The sequence below is a fragment of the Osmerus eperlanus genome, chromosome 17 (genome assembly GCF_963692335.1).
Source record: "Osmerus eperlanus chromosome 17, fOsmEpe2.1, whole genome shotgun sequence".
Classification (NCBI taxonomy): Eukaryota; Metazoa; Chordata; class Actinopteri; order Osmeriformes; family Osmeridae; genus Osmerus; species Osmerus eperlanus.
The window spans coordinates 110,616-133,844 of NC_085034.1; the positions used below are offsets into that span (position 1 = coordinate 110,616).

At 50.9% G+C, this 23,229-nt stretch overlaps 2 protein-coding genes across 5 annotated transcripts in view; both read left to right on the forward strand.

Annotated features, from left to right (window-relative positions):
- Positions 1-5,697, forward strand: part of LOC134037501 (ubiquitin carboxyl-terminal hydrolase 15-like) — a 34,545-nt gene extending 28,848 nt beyond the window's left edge. For 2 of the 3 annotated variants that reach the window (XM_062482802.1, XM_062482804.1), the window contains exons 17-22: positions 162-232; positions 539-654; positions 870-1,019; positions 2,561-2,664; positions 2,747-2,835; positions 2,974-5,697. In XM_062482802.1, coding sequence (XP_062338786.1) covers positions 162-232; positions 539-654; positions 870-1,019; positions 2,561-2,664; positions 2,747-2,835; positions 2,974-3,267 — 824 coding nt within the window. In that variant the 3' untranslated portion in view covers positions 3,268-5,697. Of the gene's footprint in view, positions 1-146; positions 233-538; positions 655-869; positions 1,020-2,560; positions 2,665-2,746; positions 2,836-2,973 lie in introns of all 3 variants that reach the window. The other variant, XM_062482803.1, reaches the window with a different exon arrangement.
- Positions 5,698-10,161: 4,464 nt separating this feature from the next.
- On the forward strand, positions 10,162-22,772 carry slc37a3 (solute carrier family 37 member 3). Of its 2 annotated transcripts, none has more exons than XM_062482824.1 (14): positions 10,162-10,296; positions 11,131-11,344; positions 11,663-11,777; positions 11,890-11,982; positions 12,314-12,397; positions 17,145-17,290; positions 17,520-17,616; positions 17,819-17,903; positions 18,775-18,983; positions 19,098-19,239; positions 20,180-20,281; positions 20,385-20,584; positions 20,674-20,739; positions 20,923-22,772. In XM_062482824.1, exons 2-14 carry the CDS (start codon positions 11,268-11,270, stop codon positions 21,013-21,015), a joined length of 1,509 nt encoding a protein of 502 aa, XP_062338808.1. In that variant the 5' UTR covers positions 10,162-10,296; positions 11,131-11,267; the 3' UTR covers positions 21,016-22,772. The 2 variants fall into 2 exon arrangements, with proteins under 2 accessions (XP_062338808.1, XP_062338807.1); XM_062482823.1 differs by lacking the exon at positions 10,162-10,296 and adding an exon at positions 10,491-10,637.
- The last annotated feature ends 457 nt before the right edge of the window (positions 22,773-23,229 follow it).

Sequence of the window (23,229 nt, forward strand, 5' to 3'; positions counted from 1 at the left end):
CACACACTACTCCACACACAGTACCACACACACACAACCCTCACACACTACCATCACATACTATCTTAATATAGCATGTTGATCTTCATAAACTATCGTAACATCTTAACAGTCAAAACAGAAGTCCCTTCCTGTCCTACCTTCAGTGTTGTGTTTTGCAGACCGTTCCTACCTCTCTCTTGACTGGGAACCGGAGGTCAAGAAGAAATACTTTGATGAGAGTGTTGCAGAGGTAAGGCCTGTGTCGTCTTGGAAACAGAAATTTTTATCCTTTTATACATCCCAAAATCCAAACTAGCAACACAACATGTTTTAAGACTGTCACTTTAGAGAGGTCAAACTGTCCTAACAGAACACTCATGGCCTCCTAATCATCAACCCAGTTTAGCTTTCTTACTGTGCAACATAGAAATTGACCTGTAAATGCAAAGTACACTAGTTAGGCTAGGCAGATTCCCAAATGAATCATAAACTAGTTTGGTTAGACTGTCATGAGCTAGCATGTTGTCATGGTGATCCATGTGGATTATCCTGACAGGACTTTGAGAAGCACGAGAGCATGGAATACAAGCCCCAGAAGAAGGCATTCTTCAAGCTCAGAGACTGCATCGACCTGTTCACCACCACAGAGAAGCTGGGAGCTGAAGACCCCTGGTGAGACTGGCTTCACACTGCCCTTTTATTCACACTGCTGCTGGGGGCCATTCAGGTGCTCATTCTCTGAGTGTGTGTGTGTGTGTGTGTGTGTGTGTGTGTGTGTGTGTGTGTGTGTGTGTGTGTGTGTGTGTGTGTGTGTGTGTGTGTGTGTGTGTGTGTGTGTGTGTGTGTGTGTGTGTGTGTGTGTGTGTGTGTGTGTGTGTGTGTACCAGGTACTGTCCCAGCTGTAAGCAGCACCAGCAGGCCAGTAAGAAGCTGGACTTGTGGGCTCTGCCCCCTGTGCTGGTGGTGCATCTGAAGCGCTTCTCATACAGCCGCTACATGAGGGACAAGCTGGACGCCCTGGTGGAGTTCCCTCTCAGGTACACACACCCTTTCACCTCAGGTACACACCCTTCACCTCAGGTACACACCCTTTCACCTCAGGTACACACCCTTCACCTCAGGTACACACCCTTTCACCTCAGGTACACACCCTTCACCTCAGGTACACACCCTTCACCTCAGGTACACACACCCTTCACCTCAGGTACACACACCCTTCACCTCAGGTACACACACCCTTCACCTCAGGTACACACCCTTCACCTCAGGTACACACCCTTCACCTCAAGTACACACCCTTCACCTCAGGTAAACACCCCTTCACCTCAGGTACACACACCCTTTACCTCAGGTACACACCCTTCACCTCAGGTACACACACCCTTCACCTCAGGTACACACACCCTTCACCTCAGGTACACACCCTAACCACCAGGTACACACCTTAACCATCAGGTACACACACCCTTCACCTCAGGTACACACCCTTAACCTCAGGTACACACCCTTCACCTCAGGTACACACCCTAACCACCAGGTACACACCTTAACCATCAGGTACACACACCCTTCACCTCAGGTACACACCCTTAACCTCAGGTACACACCCTTCACCTCAGGTACACACCCTAACCCTCAAGTACACACCCTAACCACCAGGTACACACCCTAACCACCAGGTACACACCCTAACCACCAGGTACACACCCTAACCACCAGGTACACACCCTAACCACCAGGTACACACCTGTAAAGGCCGAAATTCAAGCGGCACTGTGTAGATCTGAGTAGTCAAGAGATGTGGGTTTAATACAATTTATTTAGATTATACAATTACGTAATATTAAACAAAGCTTTGCTGATCAGTCATAACGAAGGACGTGCTAACCACAGTTCATTCGCCAGAGTGATGAAGAACAATCATAAACCCCTGCCTTATATAAACTTTAGATCAAATGATTCCTCTGAACTCTGTTGATTGGTCAGCACTGCTCAGTGACAGTTAAGACAATATAACCCCCCAGGTCAAGTGACCAAAGTCTTTTGATGTCACGGCTCTTTCTCTAAATGAGGACAGTAAAGATACCCTTAATGAAACACAAACAGGACACAGGACACAATCTCCTCGGCCAAAAGGTCAGGGCTGCTAGATCAACTGATCCATCTACCCATCTCCCTTTAGGCTACAGAACTCAAACATCCCCCAACCTCCGTGCCCCTAACTTCTCAATCAGGCATCATAACCCAACACCATAAATACCTTAAGACCAACTGCAACATCCATTTGTTTAAACACAACCTCAGTCTATTAAAAATACATTCTTAGTAACTATATCAAAAAATGCCATCACACACCCTAACCCTCAGGTACACACCCTAACCACCAGGTACACACCCTAACCCTCAGGTACACACCCTAACCACCAGGTACACACCCTAACCCTCAGGTACACACCCTAACCACCAGGTACACACCCTAACCCTCAGGTACACACCCTAACCCTCAGGTACACACCCTTGTTACCTGTTACTCTTAACGCATTACAGTACTTTGTAACTAACCTTGTTGTGTCAACAGAGACCTGGACATGTCCGAGTTCCTCATCAGCCCCAACACCGGGCCCTGTCACTACGACCTCATTGCTGTCTCCAACCACTACGGAGGGATGGGAGGCGGCCACTGTAAGTGGAGAACACTTGCCACCCACACACACACATGCCACACACACACATAAGGTAATGCCTCGTGTATCTTGCCTCTCAGATACAGCCTACGCTAAGAACAAGGATGATGACAAGTGGTTCAACTTTGATGATAGCAGTGTGTCAACTGCCAACGAGGACCAGATAGTGGTGAGGATAACTACGTACTATTATTAGTATTAATTAGTATTACCATACTATAGTATTATTGAGTACTTTTAGCCATACATATATGAACAGGCTGAAATAAGTTTTCTGTCACGAACTTGAAATTATGTGTGTCTCCAGTCCAAAGCAGCATATGTGCTGTTTTACCAGCGGCAGGACACAGTGAAAGGAACAGGCTACTTTGAACTGGATCGCGAAGAGGAAGAGGAGGAGGAGAGAGAGGAAGAGGAGGAGGAGAGAGAGGAAGAGGAGGAGGAGGAGAGGAGTGCATCTGCTCAGGGAGCCACAGCTGCCAGTGATGAGGAAGACGTGAACGACAACAAGAAGGAGGAGGAGGAGGAGGAGGAGGAGGAGGAGGAGGAGGAAGAAGAAGAGGAGGAGCCTAGTTTTGATGTCACCATGAAATCTAACTGAGATCCGTCCAGACAGAAATGTGAAGCTACAGAGTCAGGGTGTGGCTGCCTGACATGCTGGCCAACTGGGTCACCCGGGGGTCAGAGAATGCTCCAGCCAGTCAGGACAGAGCGGTTTAGGGTCACTGTGTCTCCAACTCCATCTTAGACGAGTCTGACTTCCTGGAATAGTGTGATTCTGAGCCCAGTCAGGAACTACAGTTCCTCCTGCCACAGTTCATCATGCATATCATTAGGAGGATTACATTTTCATGATGATTTCATTATGAATTACTTCATGTATGTCATTTGAAAGAATACTGAATAATTATTATTGTTTTCATAATGCAGACACATTTTTGAACTTTTCGTGCTTTGTTTTCTATCACCCCCACATCCCCTCTCTCTTTCACAGTGATACACGTCCCCTCTGTTTCACAGTGATACACATCCCCTCAGTTTCACAGTGATACACATCCCCTCTCTTTCACAGTGATACACATCCCCTCTCTCTTTCACAGTGATACACATCCCCTCTCTCTTTCACAGTGATACACATCCCCTCTGTTTCACAGTGAAACACATCCCCTCTGTTTCACAGTGATACACATCCCCTCTGTTTCACAGTGATACACATCCCCTCTCTTTCACAGTGATACACATCCCCTCTCTCTTTCACAGTGATACACATCCCCTCTCTCTTTCACAGTGATACACATCCCCTCTGTTTCACAGTGAAACACATCCCCTCTCTTTCACAGTGATACACATCCCCTCTCTCTTTCACAGTGATACACATCCCCTCTGTTTCACAGTGAAACACATCCCCTCTCTGTTTCACAGTGCTACACATGCTATGTTGACTAGTTGTGTTGAGGCTGTGAGGTCAGAGCTTGTCTGGTGAGGCTGCAGCCCACAGCAGCAGGACACTGCCTCCAGGACGCTGCCTCCAGGACGCTGCCTCCAGGACACTGCCTCCAGGACGCTGCCTCCAGGACGCTGCCTCCAGGACGCTGCCTCCAGGACACTGCCTCCAGGACGCGGCCTCCAGGACGCGGCCTCCAGGACGCGGCCTCCAGGACGCGGCCTCCAGGACGCGGCCTCCAGGACGCGGCCTCCAGGACGCGGCCTCCAGGACGCGGCCTCCAGGACGCGGCCTCCAGGACACTGACCTCTATCATGTCAACAGCCAAACAATACTGCTGCTGGTACTGCTTTGATTGTGCATTTTAGACACATAACAAATGTATGAATAATAAGCCTTATGTTGTTAATGTCTTCTGTGTTCTCAAGGCCCTACAGCTGGTGGGTCTCTTGGGTTAGATAGCTTTAACAGGGTTGTTCTCTGCCCTGTCCACCCCTCCCTGCTCTCTCAGTGGAACAGTCAATTCCTGTTATAGTGATGAGACAGAAGATAATTTCTTGGCATAGTGATGAGACACCAGGTCACTTCCTGTAACAGTGATGACACCAGATCTCCTCCGCCTTAAAATCTAAATCTCACTCGAGCCTTTTCTGTGTGCTTTACATTATGCTTGTCTGTCAGCAGGGCCCTCACACACACACGCATGTGTGCATGCAACATGATACGCCACACACATGCTTTCTATCAAGGCCTATATACATTCTAGCAACTCTTTTTTCAAAGCCATTCAAGCCTATTTTCTTGCTTTGGTTGAATGTGATGGGTAGTAGTGGCTACATGCATTTAATGTGGGCGGTGGGGGTCCTGTCCTTCCCTGGGGGATCCTGGGTGTCCTGTCCTTCCCTGAGGATCCTGTCCTTCCCTGGGGGTCCTGTCCTTCCCTGAGGGTCCTGTCCTTCCCTGTGGGGTCCTGTCCTTCCCTGGGGGGTCCTGTCCTTCCCTGGGGGGTCCTGTCCTTCCCTGAGGGTCCTGTCCTTCCCTGGGGGGTCCTGTCCTTCCCTGAGGGTCCTGTCCTTCCCTGGGGGGTCCTGTCCTTCCCTGGGGGGTCCTGTCCTTCCCTGGGGGTCCTGTCCTTCCCTGGGGGTCCTGTCCTTCCCTGAGGGTCCTGTCCTTCCCTGGGGGGTCCTGTCCTTCCCTGGGGGGTCCTGTCCTTTCCTGGGGGGTCCTGTCCTTCCCTGAGGGTCCTGTCCTTCCCTGGGGGGTCCTGTCCTTCCCTGAGGGTCCTGTCCTTCCCTGGGGGGTCCTGTCCTTCCCTGGGGGTCCTGTCCTTCCCTGAGGGTCCTGTCCTTCCCTGGGGGGTCCTGTCCTTCCCTGGGGGTCCTGTCCTTCCCTGAGGGTCCTGTCCTTCCCTGGGGGGTCCTGTCCTTCCCTGGGGGGTCCTGTCCTTCCCTGAGGGTCCTGTCCTTCCCTGGGGGGTCCTGTCCTTCCCTGAGGGTCCTGTCCTTCCCTGGGGGGTCCTGTCCTTCCCTGGGGGGTCCTGTCCTTCCCTGGGGGGTCCTGTCCTTCCCTGAGGGTCCTGTCCTTCCCTGATGGTCCTGTCCTTCCCTGGGGGGTCCTGTCCTTCCCTGGGGGGTCCTGTCCTTCCCTGGGGGGTCCTGTCCTTTCCTGGGGGGTCCTGTCATTCCCTGAGGGTCCTGTCCTTCCCTGATGGTCCTGTCCTTCCCTGGGGGGTCCTGTCCTTCCCTGAGGGTCCTGTCCTTCCCTGGGGGGTCCTGTCCTTCCCTGGGGGTCCTGTCCTTCCCTGAGGGTCCTGTCCTTCCCTGGGGGGTCCTGTCCTTCCCTGGGGGGTCCTGTCCTTCCCTGAGGGTCCTGTCCTTCCCTGGGGGGTCCTGTCCTTCCCTGAGGGTCCTGTCCTTCCCTGAGGGTCCTGTCCTTCCCTGGGGGGTCCTGTCCTTCCCTGGGGGGTCCTGTCCTTCCCTGATGGTCCTGTCCTTCCCTGGGGGGTCCTGTCCTTCCCTGGGGGGTCCTGTCCTTCCCTGAGGGTCCTGTCCTTCCCTGAGGGTCCTGTCCTTCCCTGGGGGGTCCTGTCCTTCCCTGGGGGGTCCTGTCCTTTCCTGATGGTCCTGTCCTTCCCTGGGGGGTCCTGTCGTTCCCTGAGGGTCCTGTCCTTCCCTGATGGTCCTGTCCTTCCCTGGGGGGTCCTGTCCTTTCCTGGGGGGTCCTGTCCTTCCCTGGGGGGTCCTGTCCTTCCCTGAGGGTCCTGTCCTTCCCTGGGGGGTCCTGTCCTTCCCTGAGGGTCCTGTCCTTCCCTGATGGTCCTGTCCTTCCCTGGGGGGTCCTGTCCTTCCCTGAGGGTCCTGTCCTTCCCTGGGGGGTCCTGTCCTTCCCTGATGGTCCTGTCCTTCCCTGGGGGGTCCTGTCCTTCCCTGGGGGGTCCTGTCCTTCCCTGGGGGGTCCTGTCCTTCCCTGGGGGGTCCTGTCCTTTCCTGATGGTCCTGTCCTTTCCTGGGGGGTCCTGTCCTTCCCTGGGGGGTCCTGTCCTTCCCTGATGGTCCTGTCCTTTCCTGGGGGGTCCTGTCCTTCCCTGATGGTCCTGTCATTTCCTGGGGGGTCCTGTCCTTCCTGGGGGAGCAGTAGGGAAATGGTGATGAGAAGTACAACATGTAATGAGGGATGCCACGTTCTTGGACAGGTCACCCACAGACCCATGTCAGATCAGGGATTCTCCAAGAAGTGAAGCAAGTATACAGGTTCAGAGTATTGGGACAGGGCCTCTGCTGAGAGCCTGGGTCTGTGCCATGTGACCACTAGAGACAATCCAATACTGTATATAAGAGTTCACTCTGTGAGTGCACATTTGATAAAAAATATTTATTTATATGTGAGCATTTAATAATAATAAAACAACAATGTATTAGAGACCTTGGCAGAAAGATGGAATAATGTCCATACGTGTTGGAATTCTGGGTTTCTTCTATGATTTGGGACTTTTATCTTGTAAAGTGGATACAGACATCTTTGCATGATGAGTTGGGTGTGCCAGGTTTGGCTTTACATTGGTTTACATTTGAAATGTGCATGTGTATTTATACACAATCTTCAATAAAGTTGTGTAAAGCCTTGCTTGTCTGTGCTCCTGGTCGGATGACTACAGAGGCTTAAATACAGCCACATTCTGGCCCCTTGTGGACAGTGGAGCCAAGTGCATGTGTGGTGTCGTACAACACTTCCAAAATAATTTAATGATGTACCAACAAAAAAACTATTTGTACTACTGGTTATATCATGGCTGCTAGACTATGGGGTCACACACACAATGTAGAAGTAAAAAATTGGGGAGTATGGTGATCAGGGGTGAATGGCTGTAAGTCATGTAGGCTTTACACCCATCTCCCCCCCTCCTCCCCCTCTGTACTCCCCCTCTGTACTCCCCCTCTCCTCCCCCTCTGTACTCCCCCTCTGTACTCCCCCTCTGTACTCCCCCTCTCCTCCCCCTCTGTACTCCCCCTCTGTACTCCCCCTCTGTACTCCCCCTCTGTACTCCCCCTCTCCTCCCCCTCTGTACTCCCCCTCTGTACTCCCCCTCTGTACTCCCCCTCTGTACTCCCCCTCTCCTCCCCCTCTGTACTCCCCCTCTGTACTCCCCCTCTCCTCCCCCTCTGTACTCCCCCTCTCCTCCCCCTCTGTACTCCCCCTCTCCTCCCCCTCTGTACTCCCCCTCTGTACTCCCCCTCTGTACTCCCCCTCTCCTCCCCCTCTGTACTCCCCCTCTCCTCCCCCTCTGTACTCCCCCCCTCCTGTACTCCCCCCCTCCTCCCCCTCTGTACTCCCCCTCTGTACTCCCCCTCTGTACTCCCCCTCTCCTCCCCCTCTGTACTCCCCCTCTGTACTCCCCCTCTGTACTCCCCCTCTCCTCCCCCTCTGTACTCCCCCTCTCCTCCCCCTCTGTACTCCCCCTCTGTACTCCCCCTCTGTACTCCCCCTCTCCTCCCCCTCTGTACTCCCCCCCTCCTCCCCCTCTGTACTCCCCCTCTGTACTCCCCCTCTGTACTCCCCCTCTCCTCCCCCTCTGTACTCCCCCTCTGTACTCCCCCTCTCCTCCCCCTCTGTACTCCCCCTCTGTACTCCCCCTCTCCTCCCCCTCTCCTCCCCCTCTGTACTCCCCCTCTGTACTCCCCCTCTGTACTCCCCCTCTGTACTCCCCCTCTCCTCCCCCTCTGTACTCCCCCTCTCCTCCCCCTCTGTACTCCCCTCCCCCTTTGTACTCCCCCTCTCCTCCCCCTCTGTACTCCCCCCCTCCTCCCCCTCTGTACTCCCCCTCTCCTCCCCCTCTGTACTCCCCCTCTCCTCCCTCCCTGTACTCCCCCTCTCTACTCCCCCTCTCCTCCCTCCCTGTACTCCCCCTCTCCTCCCCCTCTGTACTCCCCCTCTCCTCCCCCTCTCTCTTTCCCCCCTCCTCCCCCTCTGTACTCCCCCTCTCCTCCCTCCCTGTACTCCCCCTCTCCTCCCCCTCTGTACTCCCCCTCTCCTCCCCCTCTGTACTCCCCCTCTGTACTCCCCCTCTGTACTCCCCCTCTCCTCCCCCTCTGTACTCCCCCTCTCCTCCCCCTCTGTACTCCCCCTCTCCTCCCCCTCTGTACTCCCCCTCTCCTCCCCCTCTGTACTCCCCCTCTGTACTCCCCCTCTCCTCCCCCTCTGTACTCCCCCTCTGTACTCCCCCTCTCCTCCCCCTCTGTACTCCCCCTCTGTACTCCCCCTCTCCTCCCCCTCTGTACTCCCCCTCTGTACTCCCCCTCTGTACTCCCCCTCTCCTCCCCCTCTGTACTCCCCCTCTCCTCCCCCTCTGTACTCCCCCCCTCCTCCCCCTCTGTACTCCCCCTCTCCTCCCCCTCTGTACTCCCCCTCTCCTCCCTCCCTGTACTCCCCCTCTCCTCCCCCTCTGTACTCCCCCTCTCCTCCCTCCCTGTACTCCCCCTCTCCTCCCCCTCTGTACTCCCCCTCTCCTCCCCCTCTGTACTCCCCCTCTCCTCCCCCTCTGTACTCCCCCTCTCTCTTCCCCCCCTCCTCCCCCTCTGTACTCCCCCTCTCCTCCCTCCCTGTACTCCCCCTCTCCTCCCCCTCTGTACTCCCCCTCTCCTCCCCCTCTGTCCTCCCCCTCTGTACTCCCCCTCTCCTCCCTCCCTGTACTCCCCCTCTCCTCCCCCTCTGTACTCCCCCTCTCCTCCCCCTCTGTACTCCCCCTCTCTCTTCCCCCCCTCCTCCCCCTCTGTACTCCCCCTCTCCTCCCTCCCTGTACTCCCCCTCTCCTCCCCCTCTGTACTCCCCCTCTCCTCCCCCTCTGTCCTCCCCCTCTGTACTCCCCCTCTCCTCCCCCTGTACTCCTCCCCCTCTGTACTCCCCCTCTGTACTCCCCCCCTCCTGACTGATATTCCCCTGGGGGCCAACATATCAAGTGGTAGGGCTTTCAATCCACTTCAAGACCTAGGGAGTCATTTGGATGGCCCACATATCCACTTATGGTTAGATTTCTTTTCTTTTGCAATCATAAGTGGGAATGTGGATCAGAATGATTCCCCTAGGGTTTGGAGTGGGTGGAGAGAATCAGAGATCACCTGTGGTAAATATACCTTTTTCAATAATATCTTGTCAACCTTTCAAAACCTTCTTATCAAAACCTTTTTCAAAAATAATTTTCAACCGATTTAAAACTTTTATTTCCAAAACTTTTATCCAAAATATTTGTTCAACCTTTCAAAACGTTTTTCGAAACATTGTCAAAAAATGATTCCAGCATCAAATGATTCTTACTGTACAATGAGGGGACTATGAGGAACCCAGAGTCATAGAGAGAAAGAGTTGCGTCAACTCCATTGTCTCCGATGTCTCATTCTTGTCAGCAACGGTAGCCTACTACCAGAGAATGTCTACTACTACGGTATATCATGAAAAAATTCACAACCAACCTCTGCAATATCACTCCGTGCCGATAGAAGGAGATGATGTCCTTTCATGGATGTCCAGGAACTGAAACGACGTAATCATCATCCGTCGCCCAAACAAAACAAACGTAGCGGACTGTAGCAGTGCTGTAGCCGTGTAGACTGTCTGCCGACTGACAGCAGTTTAGCGGTACAGGGGAGCGGATATGATCGCCAGGTAGTTGGATGTTTATGCAAACGGTAAAAGGTACGTGTCTTTATCCATTACAGCAGCGGTATGAATCGTATGATCACTGTTGACGCCAGCCAATTGAAATGGAAATGTTTTGAATTAAATTGCTGACAGCAAACCACCTACTATTAGCCTAGCTGGCTTCTCTGTTTTCTTGAGTATCCGATACTTCCTTGTCACCTGCTCAACGCCACTATGTCAATAAAGCGAATAAGTGTGCGTGTAAAATAAGCATTGGCTAATATTTGGACGAGAAATTATAGTTTATTTTTCTTCTCGCCTGCCAGGTTATTATTGTTATTTCGCACCACTGTGCCAATACAGACCGTCACTTGACTCTCAACACCTAAATACAGGTAGAACTAGTTCTGATTCTTGATCTTTTGATTCACTTTCTATATTCACTATAGGCTATGCTAAACCTAAGCTAAATTAATAGTATGTACATGTTTAAGTAAATAAATGAAGCCCTTGGGACACGAATGAGGCAGAAGGTGCAGAATTAACAACTTCTTAAATGCTTCTGTTGGTCTTAACTCGCTAACTCAGGTCTGATAGTAGTACTGAAGCAGTTCTGTTGGCTGCAGGTACGCTAACTGTGACTATTTTCGTCACAGGCTAGTTCTGAAGTTTACATTCCTTTTAAGACCTAAACCAAAGAGTGATCGCACAACAAGCTGATTAGATACCGCAGCCTTTCGTCTACAGCGACCAGGCTAGCTCGCTTAGCATAATATCATAACTGGTGATGTCTAACCACAACTTGATTATAATGTTTATTAAAGTATGTTAATTCTATGTGTTGGGTACAGATCAGTGTATGTGTAATATACTTTTCTTTCTCTCCAGTCATCTGTGACATTAGGCTTGACTGAGCAACTGCCGATGTAGTTGTGGACGATCTAGTCAGCTGTTCTGTCTCTGAATCCCCTCCCCCTGTTACGGCAGCCCTTTAAAGACCTCCTCTTCCTCCCGTGCCCCTTGTGATGCCTCCTCCATGCTGTGGCTTCCTGTCACAGTTCACCCATCACCACCTGGTCGCTTTCCTCCTAACCTTCTTTAGGTAACCTCCCTTCCTCTTTCTCTTCCTCCCTCCTCTTCCTTCCCCCCTCTTTCTCCTCGCTCCCGCCTTCCCCCCTCTTCCTCCTTCCCCCCTCTTCCTCCTTCCCCCCTCTTCCTCCTTCCCCCCTCTTCCTCCTTCCCCCCTCTTCCTCCTACCTCCCTCTTCCTCCTCCCTCCTCTGAAACTTGTTGTGAGAGCTGACAAGTTTTATAAATGTTCCTTCTCTGAACTGGTCTGACCCCTGACCCCTGTGCTGGGTCGGCGTCATCGCTCCAGGATGTGATGTCACGGAGCTTCATGTTTGGTTTCCTCCCTCCAGCTATGTTGTGCTGCATGCGTCCAGGAAGACCTTCAGTAACGTGAAGGTCAGCATCTCAGCACAGTGGACTCCTTCACTGAAAAACAGCAGCTCTCCTGAGTTTGCCCCTGGAGAGGTAACTACTACCCCTTAACAACCTCTAAATACCCCCAATTACCCCAATCCACACCTAACTACAGAATGTGTGTGTGTGTGTGTGTGTGTGTATGTGTGTGTGTGTGTGTCAGACATGGGATGACAACAGGCTGTTTGCAAACGAGGAGGAGGCGACTCTGTTCCTGGGGGCGCTGGACACAATCTTCCTGTTCTCCTACGCTGTGGTTAGTACGAACACACATACATATATATATACACACACACACACACACACACACACACATACATATATATATACGCATGCATACACGCACACACACCTGCACATACACACTAGCATACACACACTCACTCCTACGCTGTGGTTAGTGCCCACACACATACATATATATATACACACACACACATATATATATATATACGCATGCATACACGCACACACACCTGCACATACACACTTACACACTAACATACACACACTCACTCTCACACACCTACATGCACACTAGGTATTGTGATCTGTATGTAATGGAGGTGTGTGTGTGTCTGTGTCAGGGCCTGTACGTGAGCGGGGTTATTGGAGATAGACTCAACCTGCGCTATGTGCTCTGCTGTGGACTGTGTGGCTCTGCAGTGGTGGTAAGAAACCTACTCACACACTCACACACTCACATACATACACACACACACACACTCACACACTAATACTGTACCGGGGTTTGCTCGTTTAAAGATAGAAATACTTAATTTATAATAAAGTCTCGGGGTACCACCCTAATATTGGTTTTAGGACATTAAGGGATCCTATGTTTAATATTTAATAATCAGTTTCAATTAACAGAATGAAATGGTCTAACTTAGAGAGAGACAGAAATTGTACAGTAAATGATTACATCCTTACAAATCATAAACAGAGCTCACGCCAATGCCAGATCGGGGAGGAAAGAGCGTTAGCCATAGTTACGTTTGATCAGGGTTGATCAATGAGGTTGAGAGCGGTTCGCATTCAAGGCCCATTTGAAGATTCGGAAGTCAAAGTGTGGCTGCGCTGCAAGGTCATGTGACTGAGTCTGTGGGGTCTCAGTCAGGTCGCAATTAGAATTGCGTTTTTGGTTCTTCTGTAGAATCGTCCAGAAAGTGTTGCAATCACAATAATGTTGAATCTCAGGAGCTGGGCAACGTCCGTTGGAACGCCAATCCTGATGGTGCTCACACCATGGTTGGTTTAGCTGGAGTCAGAGATTGATTGTCATCTCAGAGTTTTATACAGTTCAGAGTTAGAAGGAGGACCTGTCTGGGGTTAGATGTTGATTGGGGGAAGCTGGGTTTTCAACTTTCCCCTCCTTCCTTCACACCTACCAAAGGTGTGAACTGGCGTCTGGATGGTTCCATAAGATTGCTCAAATATTGTTCTGGACATCTTGCTACAGTTACAAAATATAGTTGAATGATTGTTTTATTATGATAGCTTTGTGTAGATACCAAAGATGACTTGGTTATCTTTCAGGAAGAAGGAGTAGTTACTAGAATCTAGATTTCAGTAAACACAACATTAAAACAAAGTAACAAACATTACACAAATATCCCTCTCATAATTCTCCACCTACTCTTTTGGTAAAGGTGAAGTCTTGAAGAACTTTCCTCTAAAGTTCTGATCAAGGTATGCTCTTTGGAGAGCACAAATGGATGCTGGAGTCGTGTCATCTCAAGCAGGCCCTTTGAAGCTTGAAAGCTAGCTAGGGCCTCACATGCAGAGGAGGAGCTAGCAGGAGGGCCTCATGCAGAGGAGGAGCTAGCAGGAGGGCCTCACATGCAGAGGAGGAGCTAGCGGGAGGGCCTCACATGCAGAGGGGGAGCTAGCAGGAGGGCCTCACATGCAGAGGAGGAGCTAGCGGGAGGGCCTCACATGCAGAGGAGGAGCTAGCGGGAGGGCCTCACATGCAGAGGAGGGGCTAGCGGGAGGGCCTCACATGCAGAGGAGGGGCTAGCGGGAGGGCCTCACATGCAGAGGAGGAGCTAGCGGGAGGGCCTCACATGCAGAGGAGGAGCTAGCGGGAGGGCCTCACATGCAGAGGAGGAGCTAGCGGGAGGGCCTCACATGCAGAGGAGGAGCTAGCAGGAGGGCCTCACATGCAGAGGAGGAGCTAGCAGGAGGGCCTCACATGCAGAGGAGGAGCTAGCAGGAGGGCCTCACATGCAGAGGAGGGGCTAGCGGGAGGGCCTCACATGCAGAGGAGGGGCTAGCGGGAGGGCCTCACATGCAGAGGAGGAGCTAGCGGGAGGGCCTCACATGCAGAGGAGGAGCTAGCGGGAGGGCCTCACATGCAGAGGAGGAGCTAGCGGGAGGGCCTCACATGCAGAGGAGGAGCTAGCGGGAGGGCCTCACATGCAGAGGAGGAGCTAGCAGGAGGGCCTCACATGCAGAGGGGGAGCTAGCAGGAGGGCCTCACATGCAGAGGAGGAGCTAGCAGGAGGGCCTCACATGCAGAGGGGGAGCTAGCGGGAGGGCCTCACATGCAGAGGAGGAGCTAGCAGGAGGGCCTCACATGCAGAGGAGGAGCTAGCGGGAGGGCCTCACATGCAGAGGAGGAGCTAGCGGGAGGGCCTCACATGCAGAGGAGGAGCTAGCGGGAGGGCCTCACATGCAGAGGAGGAGCTAGCGGGAGGGCCTCACATGCAGAGGAGGAGCTAGTTGGAGGGCCTCACATGCAGAGGAGGAGCTAACAGGAGGGCCTCACATGCAGAGGAAGAGCTAGCAGGAGGGCCTCACATGCAGAGGAGGAGCTAGCAGGAGGGCCTCACATGCAGAGGAGGAGCTAGCGGGAGGGCCTCACATGCAGAGGAGGAGCTAGCGGGAGGGCCTCACATGCAGAGGAGGAGCTAGCGGGAGGGCCTCACATGCAAAGGAGGAGCTAGCGGGAGGGCCTCACATGCAGAGGAGGAGCTAGCGGGAGGGCCTCACATGCAGAGGAGGAGCTAGCGGGAGGGCCTCACATGCAGAGGAGGAGCTAGCGGGAGGGCCTCACATGCAGAGGAGGAGCTAGCGGGAGGGCCTCACATGCAGAGGAGGAGCTAGCGGGAGGGCCTCACATGCAGAGGAGGAGCTAGCGGGAGGGCCTCACATGCAGAGGAGGAGCTAGCGGGAGGGCCTCACATGCAGAGGAGGAGCTAGCGGGAGGGCCTCACATGCAGAGGAGGAGCTAGCGGGAGGGCCTCACATGCAGAGGAGGAGCTAGCGGGAGGGCCTCACATGCAGAGGAGGAGCTAGCGGGAGGGCCTCACATGCAGAGGAGGAGCTAGCGGGAGGGCCTCACATGCAGAGGAGGAGCTAGCGGGAGGGCCTCACATGCAGAGGAGGAGCTAGCGGGAGGGCCTCACATGCAGAGGAGGAGCTAGCGGGAGGGCCTCACATGCAGAGGAGGAGCTAGCAGGAGGGCCTCACATGCAGAGGAGGAGGCTCCCCCCCAACTCTATGGTTCCTTTGCATCGGCGTTTGGTGGGTAATCAGCATACTGACGGTGTCACGAGGGCTGATGAGGTTTGTCTGATGTGATCAAATCAGACTCTTCAGGTGTGACAAGATGGTGGCCCCCCCCCACACACATATACATACACACAGCCATACACACACACTCTCATACATACAAACGTTTCGTAAATAAAGCTGCGGCCAGTACCCCGATTTTACAGTTTTCTTGTGGTTGTACGGCTTATATTTCGAAGCGGCTTATAGCCCGGTTTTAGAACAAAAAAGTGGCTTCGTCCCAAGATCTCTACAGACCGTGCAGCTAATTTAATGCTCAACACTGGAACGGGGGCTTATTACTTGAAAGAGGAATTATTAACTGTGTCGTCATCTCAGTTACACTATCAGTAAGTAAGTAAGTAAGACTTTATTTATATAGCACTTTTCATACAAGAATACATACACATAAAATCAACAAAAAGTGTTGATCTAAACTAGCCGCACTCTATCTGCGGTCTCTCGAATCCATCTTAGATCCGAGCTGCCACTTGCAGTTTCTAATACACAAGACAAGACAAGGTAAACATGAGGAGAGAGGAGGAAAAAAGGCAACACCCAGACAATGCTCCTAGAGGAGTACAGTGTGGGAACAGACAAAAACCTCAGCACATAAGTACAACAACATTTACAAAGACAGGCGAAGGCGTTGGATGGGGGTGGGGGGGTGGTGATATCTGTAGTAGGTGAAAGTTAATGTGTGAGTAGGTCTGGGTTGGCGCCCTCGACCTAGGCCACAATCAGTCCGATTCTCCCTATGCAGATTGTGTTGGCCAGGAGACATCCTTGGTCATGACCCAGGCAGAGACCAAACCATCAGGGCTTGGAAATACAATGACTTGCTAAAGTAGGCAAATGGCTCGTAGAACATAACATTTCATAATAATTTCAGTAAATCAAACAGCTGCAAGACCCAGTGAAATGTTATATACAGCTAGCAAACTAACGTTAGCTAGCATCGCTAACAACATTGGCAAATTCAACTTCGGTAGTTTAACCAAGCTCTTTGTAGGTTCGTTTTAGATATAATTTTATATGATCGTGTGGACAGTAAGACGCAGACTCTTTTCACAACTTGTATTTTACCACTGCTCTTCTTGACATTCGAACAGCCCTCACTGACTTAACGTAATGCTTACGTCAGCATCATGCCTACGGCAACTCCCGAGGGACAAAACACCCTTTTCCGTTGAACATCGAAAGGTCTGCCACAGTAGGCTATCCTCAGGATTTGCAAGCTAGCTAAACTTATACTATATCTAAAATAATTTTGTAGACATAACAATGGATTTTGCCACTTAATGAGTGACTTGGCTTTATTTCTGGACATACTATCCACAACCGAAGTGTGTTACACAATGCTGTAAGATCGCCTATACTCGTGCATTGCTTGGTATTGTAGCGACAATGCTCTTGGTACCCAGAATTCCCCGCGGCAAGCTGAAAAGCTACGAAGTTAAGGGCATTAGCTTAGTTAGATAAGCATTGTTCGGAGTTCTATTTTTGTGTTCGTTCTGTTTTGATATGTGTAATGCTATGGTCTGTAGTTAAAGATAATTTGAGTGTTCACCCTGATTGTGAATGTTGTGTAGTTGGATGGCTATCCAAGCTGTCCAATGTGTAAGTGGTCCTGGGTAAATAAGCAGATGGCCTATATTCCAGTGCGGCCTAGACTCCGATTTACAAACATAAAGTTCCCATTATGGTGGGATGCGTCTTTGTAGAAAATGCGGCCTATTTTCCGTAGATTATGGTACACATTATACTTGCACAAACGTATATATACACATGCCTACGTATACACACATTTACATATACACACGCACACACAGACGTGTTCCTGACCCTGTGTGTGTGTTGCAGGAGTGTGTGTTTGGCACAGTGACAGAGTGGTTGGGTGTATACAGTGTCCCTCTCTACTGCTGCCTGTGGACCCTGAACGGCTTGCTGCAGTCTGCTGTCTGGCCCTGCGTTGTGGCGGTCATGGCCAACTGGTTTGGCAAGTCTGGGTCAGTACCGCTCACACACTCACACACACCCACACTCACATCCCACATACACACACCACACACACTCTCACAAACACACATTTATCATTTGTGTAACGTTTCCTGGGTGTGTTACAGGTCCTGGGTGTGTAGCGTTGTCTCCTAGGTGTGTAACGGTGTGTCCTGTCTCCTAGGTGTGTAACGGTGTGTCCTGTATCCTAGGTGTGTAATGGTGTGTCCTGTCTCCTAGGCGAGGGTGTGTGTTCGGGCTGTGGAGTGCCTGTGCCTCAGTCGGAAACATCCTGGGAGCCTTCCTGGCCTCCAGCGTCCTGAAGTACGGATATGAGGTAAACACACACACACACACATACACACAACCAGACTCAGTCTCACACACTTACTGAAGTATGGAGATAAGGTACACACACATTCCCTCTCACACACACAGAGCGAACTGATGTGCTAAAGATTGTTAGTTTGAGTGTTTGAACCATGGTGTGTGTGTGCGTGTGTGCGTGTGTGTGTGCGTGTGTGTGTGTGTGTGTGTAGTATGCTTTCCTGCTCACCTCCGTGGTGCAGTTTGCAGGGGGAGTGGTGGTGTTCTTTGGTCTGCTCACATCCCCTAAGGAAGCAGGTGAGGACCAGTGTCCCAACTCTGCCTCACTCTCTCTCTGCCTCACTCTCGCTCTGCCTCACTCTCCCTGTGTCTCACACTTTCGGTATCACCCTCTCTATGGCTCACTCTCTCCCCTACATCACCATCTCTGTGTCTCACTCTCTCTACCTCACTATCTGTCTCTCAATATATCTCTGCATCACTCTCCCTCTGCATCACTCTCTCTCTGTCTCACTCTATCTGCCTCACTCTCTCTCTGACTCACTCTCTGCCTCACTCTCTCTCTCTGTCTCACTCTCTCACTAACTCTTGTGTTACAACATACAAACACGTATGTTTGACAGTAATTTTCCAGAGGTAAGCAGAAAACCAGATCACCCATCTGGGCCAATATAGGAGAACTGTAATCATTCTTCCCTGACCTCTGAAATGAGACGATCGAGCACTCTCCTGGAGAATGTGAAGTGCCAACATATTACAAAGCACACACATAGCATGAATGATACTACATCATAGGAAACCTGACATGTTATACAAACAAAAATGTATCAAATAAATAGCTATATACTTGCCTGCCTTAAAGGGCCTATATTACCTGAAACACCATAGGACACAAACGGCATTATAGAAAACGAGACATTTAACAGAAAGCTTGTAAAGCTAGTTCTGCAGCAGAGGTAAAGAGCTAGTGGACATGCTACTGGCTTGTAAAGCTAGTTCTGCAGCAGAGGTAAAGAGACAGTACAGACCACGAAGTATCTATCCATGCTGCTGGCCTTTAGATCCTGTTCAGCAGAATGGTGAATGGGATGTCTCACTAACTCACTCAAACCTTGTTTGTGTGTGTGTTTGTGTGTGTGTTTTGTGTTGTCTGTGTGTGTGTGAGCAGGTCTGAGTGTGGAGAGTGAGACTGGTCTGAGCCCGGTGGAGACAGACTCAGACAGCCATCGTCCTCTAATGAGTGATGAAGAGGAGGAGGAGGAGGAGGTGTGTGATGGAGGATACTACTCTGTCCAACAACAGGAAGAGGAGGAACCAAAGGAACCACAGCAGCCTATCAGCTTCTGCCAGGCCTTCTGTCTGCCAGGAGTACTTCCTGTAAGTCTGCATGGATGTCTTTCTTTCTCTCTTTCAGTCTCTCCCTCTCAACCTCTCCCTCCCCCCCTCCCTCTTCCTCCTCTCTCACCCTCTCCCTCCCTCCCTCCCCTACAGTACTCGCTGGCGTACGCGTGTTTGAAGTTGGTCAACTACTCCTTCTTCTTCTGGCTGCCGTTCTACCTGAGCAGCAACTTTGGCTGGAAGGAGGCGGAGGCTGACCGCCTGTCTGTCTGGTACGATGTGGGAGGTATCATAGGTGAGCCTGTCTGTCTGTCTGTCTGTCTGTCTGATGAGAGACAGGTGTAAGCTGGTGTCTGTCTGTCTGATGAGGGACAGGTGTAAGCTGGAGGGACAGGTGTTAGCTGGTGTCTGTGTTGCAGGAGGGACAGGTGTTAGCTGGTGTCTGTGTTGCAGGAGGGACAGGTGTAAGCTGGTGTCTGTGTTGCAGGAGGGACAGGTGTAAGCTGGTGTCTGTGTTGCAGGAGGGACAGGTGTTAGCTGGTGTCTGTGTTGCAGGAGGGACAGGTGTTAGCTGGTGTCTGTGTTGCAGGAGGGACAGGTGTTAGCTGGTGTCTGTGTTGCAGGAGGGACAGGTGTAAGCTGGTGTCTGTGTTGCAGGAGGGACAGGTGTTAACTGGTGTCTGTGTTGCAGGAGGGACAGGTGTAAGCTGGTGTCTGTGTTGCAGGAGGGACAGGTGTAAGCTGGTGTCTGTGTTGCAGGAGGGACAGGTGTTAGCTGGTGTCTGTGTTGCAGGAGGGACAGGTGTTAGCTGGTGTCTGTGTTGCAGGAGGGACAGGTGTAAGCTGGTGTCTGTGTTGCAGGAGGGACAGGTGTTAGCTGGTGTCTGTGTTGCAGGAGGGACAGGTGTTAGCTGGTGTCTGTGTTGCAGGAGGGACAGGTGTTAGCTGGTGTCTGTGTTGCAGGAGGGACAGGTGTTAGCTGGTGTCTGTGTTGCAGGAGGGACAGGTGTAAGCTGGTGTCTGTGTTGCAGGAGGGACAGGTGTAAGCTGGTGTCTGTGTTGCAGGAGGGACAGGTGTTAACTGGTGTCTGTGTTGCAGGAGGGACAGGTGTAAGCTGGTGTCTGTGTTGCAGGAGGGACAGGTGTAAGCTGGTGTCTGTGTTGCAGGAGGGACAGGTGTTAGCTGGTGTCTGTGTTGCAGGAGGGACAGGTGTTAACTGGTGTCTGTGTTGCAGGAGGGACAGTGCTGGGTCTGCTGTCTGACTGTCTGGGGAAGAGAGCTCCAGTCTTGGCCCTCAGTCTCCTGCTGGCTATGGGGGCCCTGGTGGGCTACAGCCGTGAGTCCTGCACCAGCACACACACTCACACACTCAGATACACACACTCATATACACACACACATACATATAAACTTTTATTTTCCAATTGTCTACCCCCCAGGCTCTCCCAACGATCAGCTGGTGAACGCCGCCCTGCTGGCCACCTCAGGCTTCTTCATCGGGGGCCCATCCAACATGATCAGCTCTGCTATCTCAGCAGACCTGGGCCGGCAGCCAGCCCTGCGGGGACGCCTGGACGCCCTGGCCACCGTCACCGGCATCGTGGACGGAACTGGCAGCATCGGGGCAGCCGGGGGCCAGGTAACACACGCACAGACACGCACAGACACGCACAGACACGCACAGACACGCACAGACACGCACTCACTCTCTCCCCCCTCCCCCCTCAGTACCTGGTCTCCCTCATCGAGAGCAAGCTGGGATGGATGTATGTGTTCTACTTCTTCATCATCATGGTGAGAACACTACCAGACCATCGTGCTGTGAACTGTCTGGCTGGATGATTGTTTATTGATTAATAGCTAACTGCTTGTTTTTTAGGGATTACGCTGATTGGTTAGTTGGTTAATGATTAATTGGTTAGTTGAGGAATGCAGGGTCATGGTCATGTGAGCAGGTGTGGATGTCTCCTCCCACAGACAGGGGGCAGCGTGGTGTTCATTTCGCCTCTGATCTGCACTGAGGTACGAGCCATATGGAGGGAGAGGCGGGCACAGACCAGCCAGCTATGATCCTGTTCCTGCTCCTCCTCTCTTCTTTCCACCACTTGACCATACTGTATGTAAAGTAGAGTGTTAGTGGAGGAAAGATGTAAATTCTTGATTTGACCTGAGAGATGCCAAGGGCAACGTGCTTGGGCTGGTCTCCTAGGCAACGCCCTCGGGTTGGTCTCCTTGGCAATGGACCCACGTAAATATCTGTCTCTTACCATATGGTAACACACACTCACACAAGCTACACACACACTCACACAAGCTACACACACACTCACGAGTCACATTCACACTCACAAGCTACATAGACTCACACAAGCTACACACACTCAACGATCATCTGTGAAATGCTTTTCATCGTAGACCCTTCTATGCATCCTCCTCTGTCAGATTATATTATAGGATGGACTGCTTCTCTGATTTATAATGCAATTAGCTTCATTCTGGAGGAAATTAACACAAACATGGTTACCTAGTAATGATGGCACAAGCTCCTGAGGCTGAACGGAGGCCTGTTCCATAAAGCCAGTTTACTGAATAAGCCAGGCTTATGTCAGTTAGTCAGACTCATTTACAGTTGATTTGGTTCCATAAAGCCAGTTTACTGAATAAGCCAGGCTTATGTCAGTTAGTCAGACTCATTTACAGTTGATTTGGTTCCATAAAGCCAGTTTAATGTAGTTCGAACTCAGTTACTATGGCAACTTATGCTTCGAAACTAGCCTGGTTCGGGGCAGGCTAACTGTCAGGCTTAGACCGTGTTGTTGCTGTAACACTGACCCAACGGGAAAATGACTTTCTGGCGTGATGCCATATTTAACTTTTTTCGCCACTATTAGTTCAAATGTTACATTTATAGAAAATCAACTTCAAAAAAAAAACATGTAGGCTAATACATTAAACAATGATTTCAGAATGATACAAACCTACATTTTACTTATGTTAGTTTCATAAAACATTGCTCATTGCTTCATAGGCCTAAGTCATGTACAATTGCAAAAACAAACCTAAATCCATGCCTCTATCCTCCATTTTCCCAATACAAAAACCATGTTAAGAAGTAAGAAGTGATTTATTGTAGGCTATTTATTTAAAACAATTTAAAAAAAGTCAATGTAGATGTGTTTAGTGGGCCATGTTTTTGTGATCAATGAAGTAAAGGTCTATTTAAAAAGGACCTCAACCCACGTATTGTTCATGTCAATCACAGCGTGTCATTTTGATGAGGTGATGGATGAGGGAGCTGTCATAGTACACCTTAAAGAGAACGATCTTTCTGGAAGAAGTAATGTGGCCGTGAACATGTAGTTTTGCCGTGGTGGATCGATATGATCCCTGTTCTACCTCTTGGGCTGGTTAAGAATATGGGGCACCCGCAATTATCTTGACTACTTGAATCTGACTTGAAGTAGTCGGAGTGCGTGAACTAGAATTGGCCTTTATGGAACCACTTTAGTCCCGACTGACTTGTTAGGGTTAGGGTTGTTTGGTTAGTTCAAGTCAGGTTTGGGACTTTAATCCCAGTTTTATGGAACAGACCTCTGGTGTTGAAGCAGCAGTGACGGTACTGAAGACCACAGCTGTCCAGAACATCTGATCTGTCTGGAAGGCTGTCCAGAACATCTGATATGTCTGGAATACTGTCCAGAACATCACCCTCTGATCTGTCTCTGGAATGTAAATGTTCTCGTCAACCTGTGGTTTATACTTTCTTATGTGCAGCTGTGTAAATTATTGTTGTTGTTTTTATAATACAAGTCACTACACTTTTACAATCTGTCCTTGTGTTATTTGTGTGTCTTGTGTAATAACATGATCCTGAGCTGCCATCCAGAGCCAGGGCTGTCTGTACCACCAGGGGGCGCCGTGCACCTGAACAGCCCCCAAAGTCGTGTTACACTGACTTTGCTATGGTGACGCTGAAACCTTTAACTCCTCCCCCTGGCAGTCTAACAGATGCAGATGAACCGTGTCCTAGTCAATCAGGTATGAAACATTAATAGCAAACTACATATTATAGAGGTAATTTTAAATACATTTCGACTTATTTTTGAAAAAACTAATGTTAGCTGCTATCCTGTGATGATGGTTTGATCTAGACAAGATAGTTGGTACTCTTTGAACTCAGTACTTTGCTCATGCAGCAGCAAGCAGCAACAAGCAGCAGGGGTTTTAACACCTTGACAAAGGCTTGACCCAATAAACCTAATAGTGCTACCAAGTTTTTCTAAT

Bases quoted from the DNA above. Each gene is read 5' to 3' on its own strand.
- slc37a3 (XM_062482824.1), top strand. From the start codon at position 11,268: ATGCCTCCTCCATGCTGTGGCTTCCTGTCACAGTTCACCCATCACCAC. The intron at 17,291-17,519 runs GTCAGTACCGCT...CCTGTCTCCTAG, and splicing joins AACTGGTTTGGCAAGTCTGG to GCGAGGGTGTGTGTTCGGGC. The intron at 18,984-19,097 runs GTAAGTCTGCAT...CCTCCCCTACAG, and splicing joins GTCTGCCAGGAGTACTTCCT to TACTCGCTGGCGTACGCGTG.